The sequence below is a fragment of the Panthera onca genome, chromosome A2 (assembly GCF_046562875.1).
Source record: "Panthera onca isolate mPanOnc1 chromosome A2, mPanOnc1 haplotype 2, whole genome shotgun sequence".
Lineage (NCBI taxonomy): Eukaryota > Metazoa > Chordata > Mammalia > Carnivora > Felidae > Panthera > Panthera onca.
The window spans coordinates 144154106-144166394 of NC_138340.1; the positions used below are offsets into that span (position 1 = coordinate 144154106).

Genomic DNA, 12289 nt, shown 5'->3' on the forward strand with positions numbered 1-12289 from the left:
CTGTAGGTGTGCTCTGATTTCTCGTAACCATTAGCTAATGATCAAGTGTATTCTTTTACCCACAAAGATTGTAAGTAATAGAATTCATTGTGTCACACATGCAGAGAGAACAGAAGAATGCTTTAAATTCTTAGCCAAGTCAAAAGAGGGCAGACTGATTTTGGATTTTGTATATTTGTTTTTTTCTAACATTACACGCTGAGAATTAGAGTATTACTTTTGCATTACTGCTTACAGAGAGCCTAGATTTTATATGTGTACAGTGAGATATCTAGCCTGGAACATTTTTAATCATTATTCAGTAATAGAATTTGTGGAGTATAGCATATTACTTGGTAATATTAGCCGGAAGGTAGAGACATTAGAAATAGCTCATATTCAAGTAGTGCTCTATGAGAGGCATTCATTCCGCTAACAACGGTATGAACCTACAGTGATATTGCCCTGCTCCCTCCCACCCTTTGTAAATTCACTTTGATATTTATTAACCAGTTCCATTTATTCCTATAATTGCAAGAACTGTAGGGGCGCCTGAGTGGCTCAGTCAGTTAAGCGTTCGACTTGGCTCAGGTCATGATCTCGCGGTTTGTGAGTTCAAGCCCCATGTCGGGCTCTGTGCTGACAGCTCAGAGCCTGGAGCCTGCTTTGGATTCTGTGCCTCTTCCTCTCTCTGCCCCTCCCGTACTTATGCTCTGTCTGTCTATCAATAATAAATAAACATTTAAAAAAATTTTTTTAAATAAAAAATATTGTAAGAAGTGTAGTTTGAGTTTAAAAAAATGAATCTTTTATTCCCCCATTTTATTCTCTCAGCATGTTGAATTTTCTAGGAATATGGCACTATGCTAGGCACTTTCTGAGCAGTATAAAGATCTTTTTTCTCTTATAGCGATCTTCCCTCATGTGGTCTGGTAGGGAAGATAAGACCTATATGGAGTAATTAAATTACGGTAATACAAGGCAGAAAGTGATTAGTGCTGTAACTTTGGCTTATCTCTTCTGTCTCTTGACATTTTAACTCTTGTTAACATCCATGTTAGATGTTGTAAAACTTAACTCAGCTAAGTAGCTTTGCTTCTCTGTAGCACTGAAAGTATAGATTTGGTTTTCCCGTGGAATTTATATTACCTGAGATGTTCCTTGATTGTGAACTTAGAGTTGCTTCAATTTGTACTAATATATCTATCCCTTGTATGATTTTTACAGAGTTTTGAAATAATTTTGCCTGCTTTTCCCTCTTTTCACCTGCGTAATGCCAGGTAATTCTTAAATTGCTGATTCTTCGGAGGAAACTGAGGCAGATGAGCAGCCAGGAGCTGCAGGTGCCAGAATCATTGTTTAGAGCCCGGCTTTTTATTCTATTGATCAGCAGCAAGCTGCTCACTTACTCTTGATCATTTCTTGCCATCAAATGCTTGAGGAATGTTTGAATTCAAGGTCCAGGGCAGCCCTTTCGTCTCTGACTTCAGGAATAGTGAACTTGAGCTTTGTTCTCTTCAAGGATCCGATGCCCTTTCTGTCTCATTATCCAAGTCTTATCAGCAGAATCCTCACTATTCCTCTAGGAAAGGTGGCACAGACGTAGTTCCCCCTTGGAGCAGACTTCTATTTTCAGAGCAGTTGGTGAGTGGGGGAAAAGATTTTGCCCTCTTACTTGTTGGAAGCCGTCCTTGTGCGAGGAGAACATGACAGGGCAGGACTCCAGAGTCTTTTTTATTTTCAGTTTTCTTCCCGGGTCTGGGACCAGCTCTGCTGTGGGTTACACAGCTTCTTCCTTGTGAGCACTGGTGTTCTCACCTTGTGAGCACTGGTGTTGAGGTCTGTGAGGGGTAGTGCTGTTCCTTTATTTCACTCTCTCCTATGCCTGCAGAAGTATTTGTAGCTAAGTGAAGGGACCCCATATGGTTTGCCGCTTGGATAATGGTTTTGGAGCATCTTAGAGCCTTTACCGTATTTATTCTCAAAGTCTTGACAGGGTGTTGGGGGAAAAAAGGACCTGATATTTGGCCTCCCCCCGTACACCCTCCTTTCCCTCTCTCGGCCTTACTGCATCTGAGCAATAAATAGCAAGTACTTCTGAAAATGCTCCTAGTTGGCTAATGTAATTGAGTAGAAGAACAGTCTCCAGAGACATTTTTCCCCCTTTCATGATGGTCTTGAAAATGGTACTTTAATTTGGGGATGTGCAAGTTCCTGTGGAACATAATCATATGCTATGCACTGCAGATGACGGGTGAGTCCCTTCAAGGACATGAGGCTGCCTAAATATGCTCTGCTTCTTTCCCTCTTTGGATACTGTGAAGCCGTTTTCCTGGCAGGTTGCCAGAAGACATTTGTAACTGGGCCTGTCTTGGGGAATTGTCACTTCCTCTCTTTTGCTGTCACCGTGGCTAGTCTAGGTCTAGACCACTGTGTGTCCGAGGACGGGGCAGACAGGAGAGAGGATATGCCTACTTTTGCTGTTCCCTGCCAAGGGGAAGGTTGGTTTTCTCTCTTGATTCTCAGATTCCACATTTGGTCTTCCTGTAGCAGACTTGAGGAATATTTGAAAATCTTGTTTTGCCACCATTACTAGAATGTTTCAAGTTGCCTTATCTGTTTAGAAGTTCAAGTATATTGAGTTACCTCCAACTACATATACAGAGATACATCTGAATTCCCTAGTTTTTTAGTTGTTTATTTTGTTTAACCATTTGACATTAATCAAACACTTCATTATTGCTTCTGACTTTTAAACCTTTAACCTCCCTTTACTTGCCATTGTTTTAAGTGGGGCTAGGTGCTCAAAATATATACAGCAGCATTTCTCGAAAGTGTGGTCCACAGACCTTCTTGCTACTTTCTAAAAATACAGAATTAAGGAAATCACATACCAGCCTTACTGAATCACAGTATCTGGTGTGGGCCTGGCAGTCTGCATGTTTACAAGCTCCCAGAGGAGACTTAGGCACACCAAAATGTGACAACCGCTGGTAGGTGGCGATTGCTTTTTGGAAGTAACAAGCCAAGAGTACAGTGTCCTCCCCACCAGCAGTAAGCATGGGCCTCTGAGATAGCTGGGTCCACAGTCCTGGTTCTGCTGTTACCTGTTACATGAGCTAGGAATGTTCCTGTTCCTTGCTGTAAAATTGGGATCCTGATCCTTGCCACCATCCAGGTAGCACTGCTGTCAGCATTCAGCCTGCTCGATAGGATTGTTATTGTAGGTGTCATAGGGTGTCATTGTAGGGGAGGAAAGTTTTCCTTCCCCTCTAGGGTCCCTGTGTGGGTCTGAAAATTAAACTGACAAAGATAGATTATAAGGAGAAAGACATACAGATTTATTTAATGTAAGACTTATGTGACATGGAAGCTTTCATAAGGAGATAAAGATGCTAAGAAACAGACCTGAGTATTTTTATGCTGGGTCAGTGAAGAATGGACTGCCTGGTAGAAATATGATGGGTGAGAGAATACGAGGGAAGTGTCAAGGCCTGTTGGTTTTGATTCTTCACAATGTCATCTTTTCTTTGGAAATAAGGATGCTCTTTTCCTTCCCCCGAATATAGGAAGGCATCTCCCCCATGAGGTTTTATGACCTGTTGGAGGTGAGAAGAATAGGGATAAGTTCAAAATGACCTTCCTATTTCTGTTGTTTTCTCAGACTCCTTCTACTTGAACCCCATCATTAACAATAGTATTTATTATTATACCTTAAATTCCGGTGGGTTGTTTTTTTTTTTTAATGTTTATTTATTTTTGAGAGAGACAGAGGGAGAGGCAGAGCAGGGCAGGGGCAGAGAGAGAGGGAGACAGAGAATCCCAGGCAGGCTCTGCATTGTCAGCACAGAGCCCGATGTGGAGCTCGAACCCATGAGTTGTGAGAGCATGACCTGAGCCGAAAAGAAGAGTAGGACACTTAACCGACTGAGCTACCCACGTGCCCCAAATTCCAGTGTTTTTATACATGTTATTAGATCCTTAAACATGAGATCAGCAAGGTCAAATATAATTGTCAGAAAAATTAAGAAAAATTGAGGGTCCTATGAAAACAGTGGAACTTCAGGGGCATAATCATGGGGGTGAAAGTGTAGCCCTTCTAATCTTATACCTCTGCATTTTTATAATCACTTTTTTTTCTAATTTGATTTTCTAATTTCATTTTTTTTTTTTCTAATTTGATTTCTATTGTTTACCATCCCCTCTTTGCCTCATGGAGATATGTATGAAATGTATTGCCTTGTGAATTTAAGACTTAACTCAGACCGTGTCTCTTTAATAGACCCTATTTACCTTTGATTGGCAGGGTGAAATGGAGCTAATTAGGAATTAAACACCTTTTTTTCTACGAAACAACTCCTGGAGAAATGTTTGGATATACGAACTTTCTCTGTATGGTCCTTTAGGTAGAATGGTACAAACTCTCTTCCATTTGGCCAAGTTTTGAACCTTTCCCCAGGTGCCGACTGTCGCTTTCAAGTTAGCTGACCACGTTTATTAAAAATATGCTACTCTGTGTTAAGGACCATAAAACAGTGGATAATCCATGTGGATTCTGTCTCCTGGCTGCCAAGGGAATTGAAAGGTTCTTGATTGTAAATATGCCCAGGGCATGTGGTAATGTTCCTATGTTCAGTCTATAATTCAAATGGAAATAGGAGCCTCTGTTTATCAAAATGCATGTGTGTCAGGGCAGCTGGGACTGGCCATTACTTACTGTTGGAAATTTTATCCATTTTAATCTGATCATGTCTGTTCTTATTTTAGTTCAACGGTCATTTTTAAAAAATCTTCATAGAGTACAGTTCTGCTTGGCTACTTTAATTAATATTATTATAGTTCAGGTCTCCTATTAAAAACAAAAATCAAACTTCTTTTTGACCCTGGTTACTTGAGAGCACATTTGTAGTTAAATTTTTCCCTTCTGTCTCATGGAAGGATATATCTATGAACTTATTTTCTTTTTGAGGGACAAAATGGAATTTAATTCATTTTTTATGAGGAAAAGAATGGGTGTTTGTTTCATATTTTATTCCTGTGCAGTAAAGTATTCCCTGAGCAAAGGGAAAATGTTGACTAAGCAAAGTTTGGGGTTTGCTATCCCTAAACATTTTTTGCTTAAGAAACATTCCAACATTGTTGAATAATCCAGTAGGCATTCCTTTCTCGGCCTTGGTATTATACAACATGTGCTTCAGGCCCTCTTTTTTTTCTTTTTCTTTTTCTTTTTCTTTTTCTTTTTCTTTTTCTTTTTCTTTTTCTTTTTCTTTTTCTTTTTCTTTTTCTGTTCCTGTTCCTGTTCCTGTTTCTGTTTCTTTCTCTTTTTCTTTTAAAGACAGAAAACCTCACAGAGATAGTTGGAGGTGCCATGTACTCATTCTCAAACCCATTCTTTCCCTCTGTTCCTTTTTTTCCCCACTGCCCATCTCACATCAGTAACCACTGTCTTTGATTTCTTTGCATTTTATACTTTTGTTGCTTATATGCCTCTATGTTGCTTGCGTGTGGTTTTAGTCAGTATTTAAGTGGGATTTTACTGTAGCATTTTACAACTTGCTTTTCCTACTCAATATTTTTTGAAATTTGTTCATTTGTTGGGTTGCTTTAATTTAGTATAACAGCTCTGTGGTATTTGACTCTGGGGTCGTACCATAAACATTGTTACTGTGAGTGTTGTTATATTTGCTTGCACATATGAGACTTTTCTAGGGTATATACCCACCTCTAAGTAGAATTTCCTAATTATAGAGGTGCATATCTTCAACTTTAACCAAATGATGACAAGTAGCACCGTGTCAAGATGCCATAGTATTTGAGCCATTTTTTACTCCCCATCTGTGGTTAACAGGGCATTTGCATTTCCCCACGTTCTCACCTTAAAATTTTTGCCAATGTAGTGGATCATAATTTACTTAATTTCCCTGATGATTAATTAAAAATTACTTTTTTCATGCATTTAGTGTCCAGTTGGAGTTTTTTCGTGAAATGCCTGTTTATACCTTTTGTCAGTTCTCCTGTTGGATTGTTTCTTTTCTTCTTATTGAATTGTTACAGTTCTTACTTTCTTTACAGAGCAAATCGGAGTAATCAGAGTATCCAGTGATTCTTACACCGCATCTACCGACCTGACAGTATTTGCATGCACACACCTGAGCTGAATTACGGTGTAAAGAAAGCCGCTCCCACCTTGCCTATTCAAGGACATTGCTTTGGAAGTTCTGTCCTCTCTCTTCTACATTGTCAGGTCTTTGCTCTCTGCTGGACCATTGCCTGTCTTTTCTCCTATCGAAAATGGAAAACGGAAGTACTTTCTCTTTGCCCTGCCTCCTCTGCCAGCTGCCACATAATCCCTTCAGACTCCTTTGTGGCACAGCTTTCAAAAGCATTGCATGTGCTTGCTTTTTCCAGTCCTTCACTTCCCATTCCTGGTTCCAGTCAGCCTTCCGCCCCCGCTGCTCACCCAGAACTCTTCTTGTCCAGTTACTGATGGACGACCTCTACTTAGCTTAATGCATCATGCAAATCTTAGTGTCGACCCCCGCCCCCGCCCTGGTTTGCTGCACTTGACACCATTGGTCATTTCCTCCTTCTCAATTCACTTTCTTTTTCTGGCTTCTAGGGCCTAATGCTCCGGTAGTTTCCTCCTACTTAGCTCACTGAGTGCTCCTTCTCACTCTCCTTTTACAAATTCCTCTCTTAGCCCTTTTTAATGTAATAATGTCTCAAGGCTCAGTCCTCAAGTCCTTTTCAGACTCATGGCTTTAAACACCACCTATGTGCCAGTCACTCCCAAATGTGTACCTTCAGTTCAGAGCTTTCCTCCCAACTCCACCCTTGTTTATCCAGCCTGTAGACTTGGAAGCTAGCATGTTAGGAACTAAACTCCTGATCATCTCCTCTGATGACCCCACCCGTTTTTCCTTTTGCTCACCTAAAAACCCTTGCAGTCATCCTTGGCTCCTCCCTTTCACACCTCTCATGCCTTCTGTCAGAATATTTCCCGATTCTGATCCCTTCTTACCTCCTTCACTGCTCCCTCCTTGATGTAATCTGCCACCATTTGCTGCCCAGATTACTGTCCCAGTCTCCTAATGGATCTCTTTTTGCTTTACCCTTTTCTTGCTATAGTGTCTATTATCAACAGAGTGGTCAGAGTAACCTTTACAGATGTTAAGTCAGATGTGTGTCTTCAACTCCGATTGCTCTCCCCTTGTGCATGCTGCCATAGCTGCAGTGGTGTCTTCGCTGTTCCTTGAACCCACTCAGGGTCTTGGCTTTGGCTGTTTTCCCCGTCTTTCTCCAGATGGCTCAACCCCATACCTTCTTCGAGGCTTTGTTTTTAACAGACCCTGATCACATTACAACTGTGGCTCTGCACTCCAGCTCCCTCTCATCCTGCTCTGCTTTTTCTATATCTGTTTCAGTTATCAGCTACTAAGTGTTTGTGCTTTGGCCTGTCACTTTGTTCATGAAGTCTTTTCACTAAGGAACTGCTTTAATTTTAGTGGAACCACATTTATTAGTCTTTTTTTTTTTTTTTTTTTTTTGCCTCATGGTTCCTCCCCCCACCCCCTTATTTTAAAGTTTATTCACTTATTTTTGAGAGCGTATGAGAGGGAGCGAGAGACTCCCAAGGAGACTCTATACCCAGCTCAGTGTGGATCCCGATATGGGGCTTGATGCCACGACTGGGAGATCACGACCTGAGCCTAAATCAAGAGTCAACTGACTGAGCCACCTAGGTGCCCTGGTTTGTATTTTTTCAGGTCTTGTTTAAGAAATCCTGGAGCATCCCTAGGGTTATTAGATATTTGAGTTACAGGATGAGCTAGATAAAATTTGGTTTCAGGTTGAGGCCCAAAACTAGGGGGTTGAATATAAGGCCTTGATTGGAGGTCTCTTTCATTCCCTCTAAGTTAGCATTGAGTGACGTTTTGGCAATAAGCCAAATAACTCCTGTAAAAATGCCAGGTGTGTCTTTAGATGCTAAGATTTGGGTGTTGGGCCTCCCTTTCCAAACCAGTGAGAGGTATAGATAATTAAAGTTATCTCTAATGTAGGAGTCATTTCAGGGTCTATATGTACCATGTCCTTTCTCAGGATGAACAGTGATTACAGTACATACTGGTTTGTGTATTATCTGTCCACCAGATAAAGCAAGAATTCTCTTCTATTTTTATTTTTTTAAAAATATTTCTGTGTAAATTAGATTCTAAACTAGACAGTCCTTTTTATCAGGCAAGATTCTGCTAAAGTCCTGTTTTCTCAGAATACATTCCATACCTCAATTGCCTCCTAGAGATTTCAGAGGCTTTTATGTACCTGGTAATTTGGAGGAATTGCTTTTATTTTGTGGTTTCCTAGGGACTTCTAATATCTCTCTTGTAAGATGTTTGCAGATGTCAATAGCTACTAGCTCTGAAGGGTTAGAGTAACAAGATCATTCTATTTTCACTTCTGATACCTTGTTTTCTGCTTGTGCTATTAGTTCTTTCCCAGCTTCATGAGAGACATGTAATCAGACTCTGAAGTTGACCGTTTTTTGATTGGGATATTTGTTGGTATAGTATTTACTTTTCCTTCATTCTTTGAGAGCATTTTGTCTTGGGTCAGTCCTGTTGATTCTTTCTTATTCAGACAGCCCTTTCCTTTCCTTTCCTTTCCTTTCCTTTCCTTGCTTTTCTTACAATGTTTGTGTATTTATTTTGAGAGCAAGAGAGGGAGAGTGAGACCATGAGCAGGGAAAGTGGGGAGAGAGAAAGAGAAAGAGAGAGAAACTCAAGCAGGCCCCATGCTGTCAGCACAGAGCCCTGATTGATCTCCTGAACCATGAGATCATGACCTGAGTCAAAATCAAAGAGTTGGATGCTTAACCGACTGAGCCACCCAGGCGCCCCCAGACAGCCATTTTCATTCATTTAGGTGTACCTCATCTCGTGACCTTCATCTGAATTCTTGATAAAACCGTATCTCTTAGCTTTTGTTCATTGTTTTGGAGTTCCAGTCAAGTGATACTGCCTTGTGATCTCTTGGGTGTTTCAGAAAAAGTAGAGTAAGGTTCATACATTCAGGTTCTGTGACAGGTCATGAGGCTAAGCAAGGTAAATGTCCATACTTTGTTCAGTTCACTTTTTAAGATACTGTTCACTTAGGCTTGTGTAATTATACAGCTACTCTCTGTAAATAGGTTGTCCTCTATTGTGTGGTAAATATGAATATGCTGGCACTTCTTCATTCCTGAGGGCTTATTTTGATAACCATTGATTTTGTCTGTATGAAAAATCCTGTTCATTATTGGCACCTAGAATCTTCTGTCTAGCCAGCATTCTTTCTGTATCATTGAGTGTCATCATAAGCTCTGTTTTATGACTTATATATTATACTTGGCACCTCCGTCATGACTCAAAATTTTGATTGGACTGCCTGGATATTTATAAAATATCTGTAACCCTGTATATCTGCCCTGTATTACCCAGAACTCCCTCTACCTGGGCAACTCTCATGTATTCCATTTCCCCTTTTCTTTTTCCTGTAAGAAAACGTTCAGTTCGGTGTTACTGTTTCTTTAAAGATTTTCATATTCAGGGCCATACCTCACTTATTAGGCAGTGATCATGACACCCCAGGGCTTTGGTCAGGGTATGGCCATCGATGTTCCTGTTAAGAGCATGTGGAGGCTCACACATCCAAGAAGGAATAGAAACTTGGGTTCATTTCTGAACGTGCCTCCTTAACTTCCAAGAAGAGTACCATAATGCTGCTGCTGCCTTTTGGTCACTGTTGTTTGAACCAGAAGAATTAGAAGGCAGTTAGATGACGAATGTGAAGCTCACACTCAAATTATATGTATTCTCATAAGTGGTTTATCATGGCGACATCAATGAATTGAAATGTTTAAGTAATGTGTTCTGGACACCAAAGCTTGATCAGGGTCTAGGAGGAAACACCTATTTCAGTTCCCTTGACCTCAATCTTATCATTAGGATTAGTTTAAATATGGGGTATTAAAATGATAAAGATTCTTTATTTACGAGGAGTTGGCTATTTATGAGAAGAAATAATTTGAATGCTTCTTTGAGTGTGGAATGGATTATAAAGAGATCTTGTTTTGTCAGAGGTGTAATAGATGGTAAAGGTAAGGCCGGGGGAGCTACCTAACTGTACAGGATGGTAAGCAACAGCACACCTCTGGGTCAGGAGTTCGTCCTTGATTTTCTTCTTTATTTGTGAATTTTCCCTCCAGTGTTAATGGTCCAGGAGATTCTGAAATCTGTACATAGTCTTCTTCTAGCTTGGTTGCGTTTTGTGTGTTGTGTGTGTGTGTGTGTGTATCTCTCTCTCTCTCTCTCTGTCTCTCTCTCTCTGTCTCTCTCTCTCTCTCTCTCTCTCTCTATATATATATGTCATTTTTCATATTTCTTTTGTATTTAGTTCATCCAGCCATTACTTGAGTATGAGGGGAGGTACTGTACTTGGCTCTAGGGTCACAGAATAACAAGTGGATGGGATTTCTGTTCTTTTGGAACTTCTGGGTTAGCTGGGGAGAGACATTAAAGTAATCATAGCAAGTGATCTAGCTAGCATCTCCCTGTTTCTTTTAACATCCTCCACCCCTCCATTCTCCCCATCAAAAGGTAAACTTTTCTAGACTCCATGTATGTGTCACCATGAGTTAGAATATTGGATTCTTTTTTTATCCGCTGTATCCATTCTGTTAATTCATTTCTTAAAATGCTTCTCATATCTCTTCAGTTTCCTACCCATTCCCTCTTCTGTCAAGTCCCTCTAGAACTTTCTCTCATATTCCCCAAGTTCTGTGCTTAGAATAGTAACCCTTTTGGGGAGAAGTCTGGGGCCTGTGAGATAATGAAAGAATTGTGTATGTCCATATTCATGCATGTGAGTGTTGTGTTGAAATACTATTTATTCCTGCCTCCTTTAGCTTGTTCTGTTTTTTAAACTCTAATTTTCTTCCTAGTTTTTTCTTACCCTGTAAACTCACATTAATTCAGTGAAACCTTGTCAGTGAAACATTTCCTGATTACTTCTTTCTTTCCACTTCCCTGAACTCTGATAGCACTTAGTCCCTAGTCTATATCACAGTTTAGCACTTACTCAAAACTGCTTTGTGTTGCCATTTCATATCTTTTCTTGTGTTACTCTGTTAGGTTGCAAATATTTTGAATCTAGGATTATAACCTGTATTTACAGAGAGCTTTGTATGGGTCTGTTGGTTGGTAGGTGCTTAATAACGGCTTACAGAATAATGGAACTAGATTCATAGTGTATCTATGAATATTTGGAGGGCCCTAATACTTACTGAGCTTCTTCTGTACCACAGTTAATACAGGTGATGACCACTTAGGTTGTTTCCAGGTTGGGTAACTATAAACATTCCATTAGTTATTATTTATTTATTAAAAAAATTTTTTTTAATGTTTATTTTTGAGAGACAGAGTGTGAGCAGGGGAGGGGCAGAGAGAGAGAGAGAGAGAGAGAGGGAGGGAGGGAGGGAGGAAGGGAGAGAGGAAGGGAGGAAGAGGGAGACACAGAATCCAAAGCAGGCTCCAAGCTCTGAGGTGTCAACACAGAGCCCCACGCCGGGCTAGAACTCATGGACCACAAGATCATGACCTGAGCTGAAGTCAGACGCTTAACCTGCTGAGTCACCCAGGAGCCCCTCCATTAGTTATTTTTGAGTCTATCGTGTGAAAAAGATAATCTTATTCCCTATAAAATACTTCATCCAAATATTTATTAATTATTTACGGTGTATCTAGCACTTAGTATCTGTGATATGAGGAGGCAGTATATTTCCAACGTAGCATATTTCAGATGTATTCCAGTGTCTGGTTTTATTGGCTGTGTTCATTTGCCTGTTTTTTGTTTTTTGTTTTTCATTCCTGATGTGATACTTTGTTTTTCTTTTAGGATAAGAACAAGAAACTTCGTCCCCTATATGACATCCCCTACATGTTTGAAGCTCGGGAATTTCTTCGAAAGAAGCTTATTGGGAAAAAGGTAAAGGATGACAGAAACATATTTGCAAATTGTTGGGGATCATCGTAAGCTGGGCCCTCGTCATGGAATCCCAGAGACCTGCACATGACATTCGTCCACCAAGTCAAGTGGAATTACTTTCGATACGAAGAGGGGCGTGTCTGTGTATCGGGAAGTGGTATCCCATGGGAGAAATTGAAAATTGGGGCCCTGACCGCAGTGTGATTGCCAAAGCCCTCACAGCATGCTCTTTCCAGGGTCCAGGCTCAATTCCAGTTTCAATAATTGCATATTGCCCTGAGCTTCATTT

The 12289-nt window shown here is 40.4% G+C and overlaps 1 protein-coding gene across 1 annotated transcript in view; it reads left to right on the forward strand.

The window, feature by feature from the left end:
- Positions 1–12289, forward strand: part of SND1 (staphylococcal nuclease and tudor domain containing 1) — a 422669-nt gene that overhangs the window by 138864 nt on the left and 271516 nt on the right. Inside the window, exon 11 of the mRNA XM_078439837.2 lies at positions 11911–12000. Coding sequence (XP_078295963.1) covers positions 11911–12000 — 90 coding nt within the window. The remainder of the gene's footprint in view (positions 1–11910; positions 12001–12289) is intronic.